At 33.4% G+C, this 20,965-nt stretch overlaps 1 protein-coding gene across 1 annotated transcript; it reads right to left on the bottom strand.

Annotated features, from left to right (window-relative positions):
• Positions 1-805: 805 nt before the first annotated feature.
• LOC149571527 (methyltransferase FGSG_00040-like) lies at positions 806-3,761 on the bottom strand. The gene is made up of 2 exons (XM_089809323.1): positions 3,714-3,761; positions 806-2,483 (listed from the first exon to the last, which is right to left on the bottom strand). Exon 2 carries the CDS (start codon positions 2,344-2,346, stop codon positions 814-816), a length of 1,533 nt encoding a protein of 510 aa, XP_089665449.1. The 5' UTR covers positions 2,347-2,483; positions 3,714-3,761; the 3' UTR covers positions 806-813.
• Positions 3,762-20,965: the final 17,204 nt, after the last annotated feature.

The following is a 20,965-nucleotide window of genomic DNA, read 5'->3' as shown; positions in this document are numbered from 1 at the left end:
TAGAGAGTGACAAGGAGAAGACAAAAGGCAAGAGTCGAGCGGGACAAGGCTTGGCAGGTTAGCCAAGGGAGCATTTGTGAAGGTTGAAAGCATGGCATGGGATGTGTGGATTCATGTTTGTTCACATAGTTTGCTCGGTTGTGGCTATGGCCATGAAGGCTTCCATGGTTGTATGGCAATGGTATTTTTTGCTGAATAATACGTGGTGATGGATGCTTTTGGAGGCTGAGTTTTTTCCCTCGATGAGAGTTTCCCAGGGTATATCTTGTGTCACAATTTTGTGGGTATGTTGTCTTTTCTCTTGCATGTGGATTTTAATTCCGTGTTTAATTTTAGATCTATTATGGGTTATGTGGAAACGGTTATATTCTTTATTGCCAAGTTTCCTTACACAGCTGTCAATGCCAAATGCAAGAACTGAAATTAAGTATATCAACTGCCAAATTCAAGAGCCAAAAATCCATATCTTTGGTAAGTTTGTGCCCTCAGAGTCCTTCTCACAGTTATTATTCAAGAATTCAACTCACAGATAAATAATGTTTAAAAGTATGATACTAATTTAAACAGTTTTGGAAATGAGAAAATAATGATTCAATAATTTGTAATAGCTCTGACGCTTTCAAACCTCGAATAATATCTTATTTGACGTTACATACAGATATCATATAAATATATTAAACAATTTCTTCGTTTGTTGCAGAGGTATTTATACTGTATGCAATTAACTATCTGTAATTTTGGCAAAAACATAAAATCATACAACCTTGAAAGGGTAGAACAGCTCGAATCTGAAATCCAAATTGTTCAAAGCCTTCAGACGAGTTGCTTTATAATATGGTCGACAAATTTATGACGATGTGGATTGCCGTAAATGGAACTGGAAATGTTCAGCATACAAATCCCCACGTCAGTGACATGTTTCTCATACATTTCTTTCCTGCAAACCCTTATTTCATTCCCGTGCAGCGCCAGAAATTCTCTCAACTTGCCTCGAAATACTTGATAAAATAAAAGAGAAAGAAGGCTTCCAGGACAAGTTTCAACCATGGCATTTGTTGTTTCCCAGAAATTTATGTCCTTAATCAAACAAATTTCTGGGCTCACCTCATTCATGTCTCTATTTAAAATAAATGCTAAATAAACAGACGTAAACGAGGCCCTGTGCCATTTTTCAAACATCTCATTTGTGTGGCTAAAAATCTGTGTCTGGCGCAAAAACCTCACACATTCCTTCACTTGAAAAAGAAGCTCCTCCAGTTGAGAAGCCCGTTTCTCCAGCTCTGTTGACATGCAGATTCTCGTGTAGTTCGCGTAAATAATCTTGAGTTCACTGCATGTCTCCAATATATTCGCTTCTAAACGGCACCGTTCGCAGACACAGGTGAAACCAAACTTTGAGCAAGACGCGAGTCGAGAAGGAAAGGGCACCAAAACATTGAAATACGGGATGGTGATTTCCTCGCCCGATTTAATGTCCCTGGTTGCATGAATCCTCATAAGATCACCCAAATTGAATCTTGCTGCGTTGGGCACGCATGAATGATTTACAAAGGAAGGAAGCAGCCACACACCGTAATACATCCTCGCTGGAACATGTTCGAAAACGGCCGGTTCCTTGGACTTTTCTTTCATTGCAACTGGAGATGAGTCGTCAAATGCAATGAGGTCCAAGATTTTGCGAATTGCGTGATCCTTTTCTGTTTCATTCAAATTCCGCCAACGGATAACCCAATTTCTCGGGTTGTCATCGGAAAATTCGGTAACGAAATCATACATTTTGGGAATGGATCGTGACCGATCATTCAGGCCGTGAGTAAGAAAAATCTGGAGGTTCTTTTCTCCGCAAGAATTTAACGCGTCTCTCGTGAATTGAAGCAGGGGATTGTGATTCGCGGCAGGCTCAGGAGAGACGACCAAAGCCTTGCTGATCAGTAATACATCACCTTGCTTGATATTCTCCGTGGTAAACAAACCCCTTCCGCTGCCATTGCTTGTCATCTTGATCTCCACTGCCCCAATAAAATCGCCGTCTTGTCTTAACTGACAGGGTTGTGATTTGAAAATTCCTCTCGTCTGTCCTATGATCTCTTCGCTTATGTCGAAATATTGGGCGCCGTATTTACGGTAGGTGTTCGTTAGGTCGTCTTTCATCTCCGGGTGAAGAGTAGATGAGGTCTTGAGGAACAGAAACGCCAACTTATAACGGCCAGCTGATAACAGCTTCTCAATTTTAATGTTATGGAAAATTCGGTCAGTGGGGTAATGTTTGAGGTAATGATCCACATTCTGATAATATTCTTTATATGGGCGATTAGGCCTGCTTTTCTGCGAAGCTTCTTGAGACATGCCTGCTTGTTTTGCTACCTTCAATTTTTTACCTTTCTTCAGCAAAATCTGTTGAACAAATCGTTGAGAAATCAGGTACTGCGAACGCTTGTTCTGCTGAGAATCGTCGAAAATCTCTGTCTGCTGAGAACATTTGTCTTGAAATGCAAATAAAATCAGAAAAGATGCGCTTTATAAGCGATTCGAAATAATTTGTCTTGAGGAGAAAAGATCGAATTAGAAAGACAAGAATGGGAAGAGCATGCACAATATTGTAGGAAAGTCATTGCGATACGCAAATAGAGTTGAAAAAAGGTGGATTTAACGATTTGCAAGCTAAGATTTTCAACAATTTACCTATCGTTGAGTGTGAAAGAGGAGCGAATTCTCTCATAGATTCTGACAAAATTTTACGGGGCAGAAAGCAAATCGTCGTCTATAATAAATGGAAAACTAAAGAGTCTTTCGAAGTTATTACTGATTCGCTCAATATCAAGAAGGCTAATTGAATAACAAAAGTTTTCCACACAATCTTTTTGAATCGTTACTGCTTAGCTTAAGATCAAAATTGTATTACTAGAAGCTGCTACTTGAATTGATTTACGTGAAACATAATATTGAGATCTCGGAAAACCAGCAAATTCATAATTCTTTAAATTCACAGGAGGCTATCAAACAATTGCAAAATCGTCAACTTATTATTCTCGAAAGTTTGTAGTGGTAATTCCTTTGTTCAGACAGATATTACTAGGAAAAGAAGTACGAACATTCCGATATCGTAGTATAAGGAGAAAAGGATCTCAATCTTAAAACAGAAAGAAATTATTCTACAGCTGAAAGACGATTAACAAGGAAAACAAGAGAAAGGTATCGAAGGAAAATCTTAGAATAGAAATCCTGTAACAATTTTCGATTTCACAAATAAATTTGAAGAATGACAGCAGGAAGACCACACGAATTCGCATATTTAAAGAAAAAGAAGATTAAATATGTGCGCCTCTTTTAAAAATTTCAACAGGATACATATTGCATTTCAGATGACAGATGAACATTGATGACGTTAAATTAAAAAAATGTAAGCTCACCATAAATTCGAAGGTTTTCTGAGATAAACTTTCGAATATTCCTTTAACGCTTAGCTTAGGATTAAAATTCAGAACGTCGAAAAACTAAAAAGATCATTATGTTTATAAACTTTGTCAAATTCCTCCTATTCCAAGATATCCTTGAATATATTTCAATTCCTTAGCACAGATGCAAATATTTGTATCAAAGAAAGAACACTGAACATTACTAACATCTTCCTATCTTAAAATAGGTTTGCGATCTTGAAAAAATAAAGAAAGAACTCGCAGAAGTAGAAATCTTAGGAGAAAGGAGTGCCATACCATAGCCATAAATTGTTCGTGATTTGATGTGAAATAGAACAATCAAAGAACGTTGAAAAGACGGAACAATTACTTAGTTCTTATACTTCCATAGCCATAAATTGTTCGTGATTTGATGTGAAATAGAACAATCAAAGAACGTTGAAAAGACGGAACAATTACTTAGTTCTTATACTTCCACAGAAGAAAGGCATAAAAGCGTGGAAAGTGAAAAATACACAGCAGAATATTCAGGAAATGAGTGCTGAAAACTCCAGGCCAGCAAGTCTATTTACAACAACAACTGTAATAAATGTACAGAAATTTCTAGAAGTGGTTTTTGGTGTATTATTAATGTGAGTAGTTGGCAGTTGGAGGGATGGCCGCACATGCCTCTAGAAGCATCTTGGTCGGTGCCGACCATGCCTTGCGGTATAATTAATTTATGTTGACATCCCCCCTAAATTAATTACAATAGCTATACTAAATATCTACTATCTAAATATCCCCCCATAATCTACATATGATGGGTCCTGGCCTAAGGCCTTGTTAGGTACCCATTTACAATCTGTTATCTCCTAAATACAATGGTTAGAATTCATAAGAATCCCCCCTGAATGACAACCATGAGACAATTATGTCACTGCTCTTAAGCCCAAAATATGTCAAAGAGATACAAACTTGGCTTCACTTAAAGCCTTGGTGAATAAGTCAGCAATCTGGTCCTCTGTCTTGCAATATTGAAGATGAATCACCTGTTGTTGGAGAAGATGCCTGATATAATGATGATAGACTTCAATATGTTTGGTGTGAGCATGGAACACTGGATTCTTAGACAATGATATGGCACTTTGATTGTCACAATGAAGTAGAGAAGGCCTTGCATGATGTTGCCTAAGGACTGATAAGATAGCTCGTAGCCAAGTGATGTCTTTTGCTGCTTCGTTTGCTGCAGTATATTTAGCTTCTGTAGTGGATAGAGCTATGGTAGACTGCTTTTTACTACACCAAGAAATGGGACCTGCACCAAGATAGACAACATAACCTGTAGTGGACTTACGATCATCCATGCATCCTGCCCAATCAGAATCTGAATAGCCAGTAAGGGAAATATCTCCATGAAATGAATAATAGATGCCCATCGTTAAAGTCTCTTTCACATATCTTAGTATTCTTTTAGTAGCTATCCAATGTGGGACTTTAGGTGAGCTCAAAAATATGGAAACCATACTAACTACAAAAGAAATATCAGGACAAGTGTGTGTTAAATATACAAGACTACCAACCAATTGCCTATATAAGGTAGGATCAACATCTTCACCTTCCATGTCCTTGCTTAATTTCAACCCCGAAGCAATTGGAGTAGATACACTTTTACAATTTGTCATTTGAAACCTCTTCAATATGTTTAGGGCATACTTAGTTTGAGAAAGATAAATTCCATCATCCTTTTGCCATACTTGCATACCAAAAAAATAGTGTAGAAAACCAAGATCTGTCATCTCAAATGTATTTTTCAAGCTTAACTTTATGTTACTAATTTTATCCATGCTATGTCTTGTGATAATAAGATCATCAACATAAAGCACAATGATTATGATATATTCACTAGCAAATTCTTTCACATACAAATTTGGATCATGTGGACTATTATGGAAGCCTTGAATTTGAAAATATTCATCAATTCTAGCATACCAAGCCTTTGGAGCCTGTTTGAGACCATATAAAGACTTCCTTAATTTGCAAACCAAATGTTCTTTCCCTTGTATTTCAAATCCTTGTGGCTAAGTCATATAAATCTCTTCATCAATTTCACCATTCAAAAATGCATTTTTAACATCAATTTGGTGTAGAGGCCACTTAAAATGAGCTGCTAATGCTATAATAACTCTGATAGTACTAATCTTTGCTACTGGGTCAAAAGTTTCTATGTAATCAATCCCTTCTTTTTGTGAATACCCTTTGGCTACTAGTCTTGCCTTATGTTTTTCAATACTCCCATTTGACTTGAACTTGGTCTTATATACCCACTTATTGTTAACCACATTCTTACCTTTTGGCAACTCTACCAATTCCCAAGTGTTGTTCTTTATCAATGAATCATACTCATTTTTCATAGCTTCTTCCCATTCATGTTTTCCTTTGGCCTTTTCATATGTTTGAGGATCATTAGTCTTCATTATGGTGCTCATCAAAGCATAATTAAGTTGATGAGTCCTTTGATAAATTTCTTGAATATTCTTGGTCTTTGGAGAAGGACTAGATTCTTCATCCATGTCAAAGGGTTCCTTACAACTTTCACTAGTTTCAAAATCATTAGGATCTTCATGATTCTCAATGGCCACATTTGGAATAGGAGTGGATATTGGCATATCATCAAACCCTTCATTAAACTTGACATCCCTATTTGTAAACACATCTTCCACACTAGGATCATATAACCTATATCCTTTCCTTTGGTCATCATACCCCACAAAGATGCATTTAATGCTTTTCTTATCAAATTTATTTTCTCTAATCTCATCTGGTACATGGGCATAGGCTTCACATCCAAACACTCTAAAATACTTAACATTAGGTTTTCTTCCACTCCAAGCTTCTTCAGGAGTAATATTTTTCAAAATATTTGTGGGAGATCTATTCAAAACATGAGATGCGGTATTAATAGCTTCAGCCCATAGAAACAAAGGAAGATTCTTACATTGTAGCATACAACGTGCCATTTCCACTAAAGTCCTATTCTTCCTTTCAGCAATACCATTTTGTTGAGGAGTATATCTATTAGTCATCTCTCTTTTGATCCCATGATGATCACAAAATGATTTGAACCTATTGTTTACATATTCTCCATCATTGTCAGTTCTAATTCTCTTGATCTTATTTCCACTTTCATTTTCCACCAGAGCTTTAAATATATCAAATTTGTTAAACACTTCATCCTTTTGTTAAGAAATAAACCCAAATTTTCCTTGAAAAATCATCAATAAATGTCAAGATATACCTAGCTCCTCCCTTTGATGTTGGATTCATAGGACTGCACAAATCACTATGGATAAGTTTTAGACTTCTCTTTGCTCTACATGTAGACCTCTCAAAAGTGTCTCTATGTTGTTTACCAACCATGCATCCTTCGCACACATTTGTATTTAATTTTATCCAAGGTAATCCATCAACCATATTCATCTTTGAAAGCATAGCCAAACTTTGATAATTTAAATGACCATTTCTTTGATGCCATAACTCACTTAAGGATGATCTTGTAGTGATATAAGCCTTCTTAGCAACACTAGCTTGAAATTTATATAATCCATCATTCTCAACTCCTCTAGCAACTTGTAGATTGTAACAACAATCTCCTTCAGTTCACATAGCAAAACAAAACATTCACCAATCATTAATCATGGCTCTGATACCATGAAAAACACATAGAGAAAATAACACAACAGAATATTCAGGAAATGAGCACTAAAAACTCCAGGCCAGCAAGTCTATTTATAACAACAACTGTAATAAATGTACAGAAATCTCTAGAAGTGGTTTTTGGTGTATTATTAATGTGAGTAGTTGGCAGTTGGAGGGATGGCCGCACATGCCTCTGGAAGCATCTTGGTCGGTGCCGACCATGCTTTGCGGTGTAATTAATTTACATTGACAGAAAGCTTCGCCAATATCTTTTGACCATTCTGCATTTCAATATTTAGAGCCGCCAAATAGAATTATTTAATGTCAACTTACGATTGAGCACTCGAAGCACTTATTCGTGAATTAACTGCACTTTTTCGTTGAGACATAATTCCTGTCAATATTATTCGATGATGTGCTTCGACATTGACGTTCTTTGAGCTGTCCTCCTCTATCACCCTTAAAAATGGTAAAATAAAATAAATGTTTGTACCAATGGAAAACCATTTCAATTGATGATGATTGTCATTATCATTTTTAAAAAAAAATTGTCTAATATTAAATTGTTGTCAATAAGCTTTTGATCTATTGGTAAAGCTTAATGATTCTCAATTAGCCGACCAAAGATAAATTCATATTGAATGCAAGGCTTAGATGAGGTGGATACCTACTAGTCCTTGCTTCTAAGTTAAAGAAGTTTCATGCATGAGTGCGCCCATATCGGATTACTCAAACATCTTTGTGGTGCCCTACACTAGTTGGTGGCTCACAAACTTCGTGTTTCTAATGGGTTATCTCATAGGTGTGCTCTAAACCCTCTATCCAAAACAATATTAACTTGTTTTTTTATACTATATTTTGTTTACTCAAGTGTTTTATGGATTTATTGGTAAAATGATTAAATTGAGTTCATCAAAACTAATTTTTTAAATTTTTTAATAATAATGTTCCTTGTTAAACTATTTTTGAATGATAAAATGTAAATTACATTTTTTTGGACAAATTAAGTGATAGGTATGATTAGATTCTCAAATTAGTCTTGCTAACCACTCTTCCTCCACTAAGTACAACATTTGTCTTGACAATGCTCAAATCTTAGCCAAGGAAGATAATTCTTTCAAATGTGTAATCAAGGAAATCGTCAAAATTAGCACCAACCTTCCAATCCCAATCAAAATGAAAGGTGGACATTGAATCCTTTGTGGCAACCCTTTCTACCCTTCCTCCAAAATCCCCACCTATCTAACTCATGCTTTCTCATGGATGCTTTTCTCTAGTTGTCTTTCTCTTTGTCATGTTCTATGTATCCTTTTTGTATCTATCTATCTATCTATCTATCTATCTCTCCATAGTTAAGTTTTATGGTGTGAGTATTTGTTGGATGATAGAGAATGTTTAAAATGAAAGATAGATTTTTTATTATTTCCCCCCTCCTTATATGTGTGTGCATGTGCATGGGTGTGGGTGGGCATGCATATGTGTATGTGTGGGTGTGCATACATAATCATCTTATTTTCTTCTTTATTGTGTATTTTCCACAGGTCTTGATTCTTAGTTCTTTTCTTTTTCAACTATCTTGTTTTCATTGTTGTTATTTATATTGCTTTTTTTTTTTCTTGCTTCTTGTTTCAAAATTTTAACCGCTCTCTCTCTCTCTCTCTCTCTCTCTCTCTCTCTCTCTCTCTCTCTCTCTCTCTCTAGTTTTTTGTTGATTTCTATTTACTTGTTTATTCTTTTTGTTCTTTTTTATTTTATCTTAATTTCTTCAGTTTGTTCTTTTATTCTTGTAGCTCTCTCTTTTATTTCTTTGGATTACATTTTCTCCTTGTTGTGTTTCTATGACCATTTAGTTTCATTTGACTTTGACATTTTTTATTTTTTAGTATTATTTTTAAATTTTATGCTTCTTGTTGTCTTTGTTATGTTTTTTCATTTTTGTTTTGTATTGGCTTCTTTTTTTATTTGCTTCTTTGTTTACTTTTCAACTATTTTCTTATGTTTATTTATTTATTTTTCTTATCTTTTAACTTTTTATTGGGTTTGGTGGCTGTTCTTTTTATTTTTTCTTTGTCTTTTATCTCTTTCCTCTGACTTTTCCTTTCCTCCTTGATATTTTCCCCTCAACCTTGTCTTTTTTCTCCTTCTTTCAATTGTCCCTATCCATCTCTTGTTTGGCTTGTTACCTTTTTGTATTTGTAAGATCTACATCTTTTCAGCTTTATCCTCTTGAGATTTCTAATGGTTCGTTCTTGTATCCTAATGATGGATCATAGAGAAAAGTTAGAAATGTCAATTAAAAAATAGAACACAATTTAGACCATAAATCTTTAAAATAACTCTAATGGATTGTGGAAAAAAAATCTAATGGATAGTGAAAATTTGATATTCTTAATTGAATCCCTGCATGATAGGGTATTTTTTGGAAAAACCATTAGCACTCCCCTTGGAATTTTCGATAAGGGACACCTCTTGTACCTTTCATAAGTCTAGTGGTTGTAGATTAGACATTAACATGTCAACTATTTGGTGCAACCAAAATGCTAGCGGCTAACAAATAGTATGAGAGTTTTGTCACAAGTTTGAATCCCCTTGAGTAATATTTAGTAGAAGTTTTTTGGCAAAATTATCAATGATCCCCTTAGCATCTATCGCAAGGGGCTAACTACCTCCTATGGATTCTATAAGTCTAGTGGTTGTATCATACATTGGTAGGTTGATCTTTTGGTGCACCAACAACCACACTTGTAACATAATTGTATTGGAAATGTAAGCAAGTATAAACACTAAGAGTTAAGCTAGAAAAGAAAGTCATAGATCTTAGATTTCTAAAAATATATAGCGATCTAATTGGTTATGGAATTTGTGATGATTTCCTATCACTTGCAAAATTTCAAGGAAAGCATATCTTCTTCAGAACAAGCCTGACACTTCTCAAATCCTTCATCAAGTCTAATTGTGTCATCATTTATCATCTAAATAGAATAATTTTCCATCTTCATTTAGTATTAGCAACGTTGCTTCATCCAGATGTTTGGTTGAACCCTGATATTTCTTCTCATGCCAAAGAAATGCATAGATAAGTTATTTGCATTGCAAGACAAGATGATAAGTTTGAAGAGATTTAAAAAAAAATCTCTCTTACCAAGGAGTTAAACTTGGTTACTCCTCTTGTTCATTGCATCATTCTTTGACATACCTCTCCTCTTGTAAGAATTTTTATATCATGGAGAAGCCCCAATTGGTGCATTGGCCATCCTCCCCTTTTAATGCCAAGCTCAACAAGCTCCCTAGTGATGTTCCACAATAGAATTCTTCTTTCAATAGCTCATTTCAACAACCCTATAGTAGGTTTTACATTTACTTCTCATTGTCTTATTTAGACACTTTTTATGAGTCTTTTCCTTTCCTATCACCTTTGGATCTTGTCATTCCTTGACTTCCAATACTACTAGTGATGGCCTATTAGTTGCTCTTTCTCTTGTTCTTCTAGTCATTAGCTTGCTTCCCCCTTCTCATTATCTTGGGAGAATTCCTTTGAACTCTATTCCTCCTATACCACTTTTCCTATCTTCCCCTTAGTGTTAGTTTCTATTTAAAACCACAAATTTAATTTTTTTGCATATAATTTTTTTGAAAAAATCATGATCTCTTCATATGAATGACTAAATTTGTGGTTACATAGTTGAGACTTGATTGTTACCAAAGATGATAAATTTGATGCCACAATTATTATTCATAAGAATGACTATATTTATTAAATATTTATTTTTCTTGCAAATACGAGTCATTACAAAAACTCATTGTACAACCCATGTGCCAAGATTCTATAGAAAATTAAGATGGCCCTTTTGTTTGTATAACCAATCAATGATGATGTTTTTTGGCATAACATTTTAAGACATGTCACAAGGATATTGGTGGCTATGATTGATGATGAGATGATGTGGATTGGAGAAAAAATTGGTGATAGGTAAACCAATTATGTGGTTTTTATTAATATCAACTATTTCACTAAGTGTTTTAGGATGTTACTACATATTTATTGGATCAAAGAATGGGTTCGAGAGTAAATTAAGTGTTAAGATTGTACAAGAAGGTTAAGTGATGTGTCATAATTTTATTGACATTATAACACCCCCTTATGTGAATCTTTTAGTAAGTTATCTACGATGGAATCAAATTGGGTAATTTCTAGAGCAGTCAATGGCAAACAATTAAGTAATATGAATGTTACTTCAAATCATAGATGAATTAGTTGTATCAATCATGGGATATGGTTGATGATAATTTCAAGATGATATGGTTAAGATAGAACCTTAGAAAAGTTGTAGGTGAAGGTATTTAAATAGTTATCAAGAAGTAGTGCTAATAGGTGAACTAAGTCTATAATCTATAATTTTATAATTGGTAGAGTGAACCTTCTCTAGGTAGAAGCAAGGTAGATTATAGATAATTTTATATCAATTAATCTCAAAAAATTGTAGCATAGAAAATCCCTTAATTAGATGGATCCTAATATGTCTTATTATAAAATCCTATAAGAAGATGGCTTTCTATAGAATGTTCAAAATCCTCTAACTAGGTTACTCTCAAAAGGTTAAATGCTTTGACATGTCTTGAGGTAAATCCATTAATAAAGTAGTATTTAATAGTGCCTTTTGATCTCTTAACTGGGAAAGATCATAACATAGTGTATTCTAGAAGAGTACATAATTTTTGAGAGTTATCATCACATCCTAGTTTTCACCCAACTTAGGTTTACATGAGATACATTTGGTGTCAAATTTGTGGGGATGAGTTTTATATACAAGTTACTTTAAATTTTGTTGTACCTATTATGTTCATTGAATATCTATGAGGTTAAAGAGTGAATCATTTTGATGGAGCATAAGTTTGAGTTTGAATTTTTTATTATTGATTTACTCCTCCTCTTAGTGATCATTCACATAGTAACAATTGGTACCAGAGCTTTGGTTCCCTTATTCAAACAACTTAACAGGGAAAATATCTAAAGATGTATAGGAAGGAGTCACCTATGTTGACAAAGGAAAACTTTAACACATGAGAAAGCATAATGAGGTTGTATTTGTTAGGTCTTGCACATAGAGAAGTGGGTCACCTTACTAAAAACTACACACAACTTACCAGAATGACTAGTGAAAATGAGAGAAGAGAAATATTGATCCATAATTTAGTGATGATAGAGATTGTGAATTCCTTATCTAATCTAGAATATGTTGATTTTAAGGACATGAATAATGCAAATGAAATGTGGGATAAAGTGATAAAAATAAATGGAGGCAATTTTCATGTGCAAATAGCTCAGGTTGATAGTTTAAGAGGAAAATATGATGGGGTGTATGCACAAAGTTGTGGTACCAAAAAGGTGCCACAAGCTTTTTCTTATCTAATAGATAGCATGGTTACACTATAGTGTGACTATGTTATGCTTTGGATGTGATGAGGCTTAGTCTTGAGAAAACCAAAATATAGTGCAATCATACTATAGTATGATGGTGCTATAAAACAAATGAATAAATTAGAAAATTTGAGGGTTATTTTTCATTTAATTTCTTTGCCATGGTTTTGCCATCTTTCTTCTTGTTTGAGGAGTGGATATACGCAATTACTAGAAAATTTGATTGCCAAATTAATGCCAAAAATATCTCCGCATCTTTGAAAATCACAAACTAATGGAAGCGATATAAATTTTAGCCAATTTTTAAAATAAAATTTATGTTTTTAATATTTTTTTAATCAATTTTGATTTACATTTATTTAGTTTTTTAGAATACTATTGTTTCACTAACAAGAAATATAAAAATGAACCACCCAATCCTCCTCAAAAAATTCAACCAAAAAATCCACCAATTCAACTAAATAAAGAACCAAACCCTCCACAAAATGAACCTCAAAACCCTCCTAATGAAGAATAAGAGCTTCCACGACCTCTACCAATTGAAAAACCTCCCTCAAGAACACAAGAAATTTAATGAATGAAATTGAAAGTGGGAGAACTAAATTAGAATCAATTATTAGGAGGCTAACAAAATTGGTTGAAACTAACCATGTTAGGTGACAATTGGTACAATCACTTGACAATATTGTGAGCCACGTAGCATATTTTGGTGGCTAGTTGAATCTATGGCATTATAAGAGAGAATAACAAAAAATAGATCATGCTAATAAATTATCTTATGATGATGTAAAAAAGAAAAAAAATTACAAAAGGTGACATGTAAATTGTTTAGAAAGTTGAGTGAATGAGACACCCTGAGAACTATAAATGAAGATTTTAAAAGTAAAGTTTTTGATAGATGGTTGATGATGTTTGATGCCCCTCCTTGTAATAATCATGAGGTTCCAATTTATTTCTTACAAAAATTATATTGTAATTTTATCCTTGGAAAGATCCCTAATTATTCTGATATGTTAGATTCTTAGGGAAGAAGTGGGGGATCATCATTTGAGAGGCCAAAAACACATCATGACCCTAGTGAAGATATGGCACCTAGTGGCAAGCCATAGGTGGAGCATGTTATTGTTCCTTCTCTTATAAAGGAACATGTAGAGGCCAACACACTAGGCACTATTAGTGCTTTGACTTAGATTCTCATTTAGTGTGTTACTTTATTAGTTGTAGATGAGTATGAGGAATGTAGAGGTCACATGTGCACATCATGTGGATCTTTGTGCACATTTGGAACTTTTGACATAGATGACAAGGATAATAGGATGATGACAAATAACTCCCTCAATGCCACATTTGGTATTGATAAATAGGTAAATACTTATCATTTATTAAACTAATTTGATCAAAATTTTGTATGTACATTAATAAATAATAAATGAGTATTTCTTAGCGCTATTCAAAATTTGGGACCAAAGTGTTGTTGGCACTGCAACTGATCCCCTTTACACTATGATGGTGACTCCATAGGTATGTATTAATTTAATCATTTGAATTAATAGAAATATTTATTAGTTATTTCATATGAATGGTTTACTAAAAATGTTATTCATGTGTATTAGCTCTTTGGTGGATTATTTTTGAAGTATTTAATAGTAGCCAAAAAAATGGGGGGCTAAACTTGAGGTAACCTAATGACTAGGTTACCTCCTAGTCATCTAACCAAAACCAACTTTAAACTTCGAAAAATATATAGTGTTCATAGCTAAAATAACAGTACCATTAGTCTTGAAACTAGTAGCAAGGAAAAAATGAAAAATATACCAGCATCACTTAAACAAATCGGTGCTATCAATCCCACATATTGTTAGAAGCATATGATGTAAAACCTCATAGGGTAACTAGATCAAAGTAACCAACAACATAAATTTTTTTTAGAAAAACACCAAACCCAGGGCTAGCTACCCTCCTTCTTCCTAGGATCCTTATCCTTCTTCTCCTCTAGTGTGTCCTTATTTATGTCCTCCCCCTCCACCTTTACCAGTTTGTCCAAGATTGTCTTCAACTAGTCCTTTGTTGGGAACCCATAAATGGATAGGGTTGTGTCACTTTCCTTTCCTAGGTCCTTCTCATCTTTATTCACCTACAAAAAGTAAAGGGTGGTGGATGTAGAATGCATAACTTTGGTGGATAATTCCACCAAAGTGTCAAATTTTTGGCAGATACCAATGTGATTGTCTGTCAGATCCCTCATTGACTGCTCAATCCTATCCAATATAGCCTTTCTACGGTTTTTTCTATGGCTAAGCTTGCCTTTTCCCCTCCACCTTTAGGAGTACCTCTCCTAGGGGAGGTGATGTCTCCCCCCCAACTTCTAGCTGGGATAGTTTTGAGGGTGTCAAAAATATGAGAGGGGCTAAGGGGGATGGGGATAGTCTTCATATCCTAATCGAGTCTCTTCTTTTTGTCAGGTTCAACATCACTTTCAGTAGATTCAGAGATGGAATCATGCTTAAGGGAGCCTTCAAATTTTCCAACTGGAGGCATTTGTTGGTTCTCCTGGCACTCTACTTACTCTTCCTAGTGCACATACCTAACTCAATGAGGCTAATTTTAACTGCGGGACCAGGGGTTTCCTTGACCTTTCTATGGATAGCACCAGGGCTAGGGTCCAAAGAGACTTTGGGGGTGATAGAAGCTAGTGGGTTGACTAGTGTAATACCCATAAATTGGTACATTGGTATTCTGAACCATTTTCAATTTATCAATCTTACTTAATCTCCTATTGTACTAGGCTATTGTGATTTTGATAATCTCTACTTGACCTAAGTGTTAGATGCAAAAAATCATTAATCTATATTAATCACTTAATTCACTTAATTCCTAAATTTTAATTGAATTAGCTAAATTAAACATATCTATTTAATTAATATAATTATAATTCCTAAGTACTTTAATTAAATTAAATCAACCTCTTTAGCTAATACACCCAAAGAAGAAACTAAAATATTTTGGTTTAATTAAATATATGTCATGCTTATTGAAACTAATTATATATTTTATTAGAATATCTAATTATGACTACATGTTCGAATGGATCAATATCCTTTCCTATTTCACCTCACATGAAAAAGGAGTTGATAATAATGATTAATTCATATATGTCCTCATAATTGTTGAAACCAATTAATTAATTAATTGGAAAATATAATTATGAGAACATATTTGAATGGATCATTGTTATCTCCTATTTCCTTTCATTCAACTCCATAAAAAATGGAGAACTCAATCTTATCTTCAATCAGGACCGTGCACTCAATTCAATCTTGACATTGATCAAATTCCAAGATTCTATATAAGAAAACTTCAACCTCTCATTTTGGAAGGACGCACATGAATAATATTGAATTAATGCTAATTTGATTACTCAAGTGTCTTGCATTCAAATTTCCTCTTGCTTTCATATGCTCATCATTTAGATTAGAATACATTCATCTAGTTCTTACTTTCAATTATTCTTATATTAGTTTCAATTCCATTTAGATTAATATTTGTATCTTTGCATTTAGAAAACATAAAAAATATAGATTATATTACATTTTCATTGCTTTCAAATCCTTCATACTAGTTTGGTTTGGTTGTTGATCTCTCAATTCTAAGAGTGAATAGAAAAACCCCATCTAGTTAGAAGGAAACAAATCACTTTTTTGGCTCATACTGAATGAACAATCACATGTTCATTTATGGATGTTTCTCACATGTAATGATCATGTTGAAGTGTGTGTAGATTTAGAGAACCATAATTAGCACTCATAGTTTTGGCACCCAACGTGGGCCAGAAAAATCAATTTTCTAGCCTCAACTTTAAATTATTTTTTGAATTTATGTTTATACAATTCAATGAATTCTTGCATGATAAGATTAATTGTCACATGAAAAAACTAAATATTCACATCTACTTCTACACTTTTTCACATAAAAACTGTCTACTTGCATGAAAATTCAACACCAGTAAAGGAAAAATTGTAATTTTCAATTCTATTTTTTTCAAAATTGTCTTTGATCTAACACTTGTTTCTGAAGCATTTATTTTTTATTTTTTATTTTTGAAGCATCTTAATAGTGGTTTGTAGATCGATTGTCGAAGACACCTTGTTGCAAACATACATACCGTACTAATGGTTTGATTGTAGGATGTTCAGTCAAAGATTCACTTTTCAAAGAATATATTCAAACCTATTCAAACAATGTATCTATTCTAAAGCTTTCTTACACACATAGTTTAATAGGGCTTGTGAACTTTGTAGGTCTCTAGACAAAGGAATAAGGGAGTATACTCTTTGCTACTTGGAAGTGATGCCCAAGAGTAAATTAGAAACCTAGATGCCTTTGGAAGATAGTACCCAAGGGAAACAAGAAAGTTGGTGGTTCTCCCAAGAAAATATTTTTATGAAGAGATGATGACTTCCTTTTAGGAAAATCAAAGTCTTGGAAAAAGACATGTTGGGATTGATAAACTAACTTGGTTATGAACATGTCCTGTGTGTTTGGGTAAGGTGGTGGGGTAGAGGAGTATACTCTATTCCCTTTGGGAAAATTAGAAATTTTAACCCTTGAATTCAAGCTATAGTCCAATTCAACCTTTAGATGGTCTTCTAGAGCAATCCAACCTCTAGGAATGACCCAAGTGAGCACACACCTTTCACTGGTGATTCCAACTCATTCTAATAAAGAAGCTTTGTAGAGATAAAGACTCCAAATCCATGTTAATTTCCTCTTCTTTATTCTAATATCACATATCAAGAAGAGGCTTTGTTTGTTGCACTAGGTGGCACCACCCCTAGGCTTGCTAGTCAAGTGTGTGCACTTATAGATGCTGGTGTGGTTTGTTGGCCTCAACTTTGTTAGCAAAGTCACCAAGGATTAATGTGAATAGAGGCCAAGTTAAAACTTTGTAGATAATTGCTACCTGGTTCACCTTTGAAAAGGGGCATAATCTTTATGCAAGGAGGGGGAAGAATCTCTCCTTTAGATCCTCACCATAGGCATGTACCTGGATGTTGAAAGGTGTTATATGCCCTTGAACCCTACCAAAAGGGTGCTCATTAAGCATATATGTTATTGAGTCCTTGGAATACACCAAAAACATGGCTGCCCTCTAGTGAGGTGACATGGCTATGTGAGGTGAATGCATGCACATAAGTTGTGAGACAAAGATTTTTCTACCTCTACCATTTCTAGTTATAGGGATAAAAGAGTGTCTTTTTCAAGTCTAAAAATTGTACAAATCATCCAAACAACAAAATCTCAAGACTCCTTTGTCCTTTTGAGTTGATTTGTCCTCATTCAGATTGTTTATGACTACTATTTGTATCCCTTGTTTGAAAAACAACTGTTTACTTACAAACCAACATAATGTCCAAATCTTGAAAAAAAGTTCATATCTACCTAAAACTTACCAAAACTATTAGTTCTCTATTCAAAAATTACCAAAATCATCATAAATCTCTTCAAGTATAGTCCAAACTTGTCAATTTTTTCCTTTCCTCACCTACAGTTTTGCAAAAATTCACACAAGAAAAAATCTTTACAACTTTTATTTTGTGTTTTCTCATGTGGCTCTCTGTATTTTCTCACATGGAAAGCTAAGAATCTTCACATGAAAGTTTACCAAAACACTAAAATTTTAGTCAAAACCTATCTTTTCTATTAGTTTTTCCTTTCCTTGCACAACTCTGTCCACATTCTTGTGCAAGAAAACACTTGCAAAATTATTGTTCCAAATTCTTTCCTGATTCATTGTACTTACTCCTACAGCTCTATCTAAATCCTCGTGCAAGATTTGGTCTTAAAAATATTAAAATTTCTATGTCAAAGTTGTTTCCTTGCTTTACTAGTCTATATTTCCTCACTTGGAAGTAATTTCCTCACACGGGTTTGTCCAAATTTGTCCAAAAAAATTGAGCTATTATGAGCTCTCTCATCAAAAATTGATCCAAATGTGATTTGCATCCGAAAATATTTAGTCATTCCTTTATCTGTAGCAACATAAAACTATGATTTCTTGCTTAGTTGATCACTTGCGATTCACACATGAACTATCTCCTTACTCGGTTTTCCTATTTTGCTCTATTATGTTTGTTATACCTTATGTCATGATAGTCAAAACTTTTAGTTGTTCTACCCATTTCTTAGACTATTTGTGCCTAGATATACAACACACTTAATCACTTTGAGGCAACATTCTAGTGTGATCATTGTTAAAATGACCTTTTGGGCCTTTATATAGATTTTGACCTAATATTTCAAAGTGCTCTGATTACATAAAATTACCTTGTTAGCTAATTTGGTTGCTCTAAACTTATTTTTAGGATCAAATTCAAAATCTGACACACTTAAATAGCTAAAAAACACACTTAAATTTTTTGGGACCGATGCAATTGATGCTTGTATAGTTCCACTTACTAATACTTTGTGACTTTGTGGATATTTTCAAATCACATATTACTTCAGCTTTTTCCAAATTTTTAGAAAATTCAACTCAAGTCAACTTTGGTCAAAACTAATCAACCAAACCTTCAAAATGCTTCAAATCAATTTTTTTCTAATGTGTTATCTTTTGACATTGCTCCTAAGGGGGCAAGATGATGATTACATCATTGAACATCTTTGAATCTTTTTAATATGGCTTTAAAATCTAAATAAAATGTCATATTCACTAGGTGCATTTTTTTGTTCCCCCATTTTGGCATCATACATTATTCAACTAATTAATCTTATAATAGTTCTTTTCAAAGTTTGATAGACAAGTATTGGGGCATTCTAACCCTGATTCCTAAGGATTAAGCCTCATTCTAGATATAATTCTATGATTCATTATTAGGTCTTGTTAAATTTTATGGACTAGTATTCAGGTGTTCTATTTACACTCTAGATGATTAAGCTCCATTTTGGAGATAATTCTAAATTCTTTCTTTCAATCACTATCCAATGGATAGGTATTAGGGCAATACAACCCTAAATATTGAGCATTAAGCCTTGTTCTTGGGATAATCCTATGAATTGTGATTAATCTTGTCATCTTCTAATGGACAAGTATCAAGGAAATCTAACCTTGACTCTTAAGAATTGAGTCTTGTTCAGGGAAAAATTATGTGAAGTATTGATAATCTTTGTTCTTTTCATATTGGTATCTAGGTGTTCTATCTAGATTCCCTAAGGCTAAGATCTATTCTAGAGATAATTAAAAATCTTATCAATTTGTCTCTATGTCATCAATATCAGAACCAATCTCACTTCTTGGTCTGTATTCTCAGACTTGTGATTTCTTTGAATCAGCATGCTGTTGACACATTAATTCAAAGAGAGGAAAATGTAATACCCTTAAATTGGCACATTAGTGTTCTAAACTAATTTCAGTTTATCAATCTTACTTAATATCCTATTGTACTAGGAAATTTTGATTTTGATAATCTCTACTCAACCTAAGTGTCAAATGTAAAAAATCATTAATTTATATTAATTAATTACTTTACTTAATTCTTAAATATTAATTTAATTAGCTAAATTAAACCTATTAATTTAATTAATTTAATTATAAGTTCTAAGTACTTTAATTAAATTAAATCAACCTCATTAGCTAATACACATAAAGAAGGAATTAAAATACATTGGTTTAATTAAATATATGTCATGCTTATTGAAACTAATTATTTATTTAATTAGAATATCTAATTATGACCACATGTCTAAATGGATCAATATCCTTTCCTATTTTATGTCACATGAAAAAAAAAATTAATGTTGATCAATTCAAATATGTCCTCATAATTGTTGAAACTAATTAATTAATTAGTTAGAAAATCTAACTATGAGCACATATTTGAATGGATCATTGTTATCTCCTATTTCCTCTCGTTCAACTCCATCAAAAATGGAGGACTCAATCTTATCTTCAATAAAGACCATACACTCAATTCGATCTTGATTGTTGATCAAATTCTAGGATTCTATAAAAAACCTTCAAACTCTCATTTTGGTAGGATGCACATGAATAGTATCAAATTAATTCTAATTTTATTACTCAAGTGTCTTGCATTCAAATTTTCTCTTGCTTTCATATGCTCATTATTTAGATTAAAATGCATTCATCTAGTTCTTACTTTCAATTGTTCTTAGATTAGTTTCAACTCCATTTAGATTAATCTTTGTATCTTTGCATTTCAAAAACATAAAAAATATAGATTAGATTGCATTTGCATTACTTAGAAATCCTTAATACTAGTTTGGTTTGATTGTTGACCTCTCAATTCTGAGAGCGAATAGCAAAACCCCGTCTAGTTAGAAGGCAACATATCACTTTGTTGGGTCATATTGGATTAATAATCCCATGTTCATTTTGGGATGTTTCTCACATGTAATGATCATGTTGAAGTATGTGTGGATTTAGAGGCCCATAATT

This window comes from Cupressus sempervirens, chromosome 2 (genome assembly GCF_028749045.1).
Source record: "Cupressus sempervirens isolate cs-2001-9-10 chromosome 2, ASM2874904v1, whole genome shotgun sequence".
In the NCBI taxonomy this organism is placed as follows: domain Eukaryota; kingdom Viridiplantae; phylum Streptophyta; class Pinopsida; order Cupressales; family Cupressaceae; genus Cupressus; species Cupressus sempervirens.
Note: the sequence above shows the minus strand (reverse complement) of the source record. Positions and strands in the feature narration are given on the sequence as shown.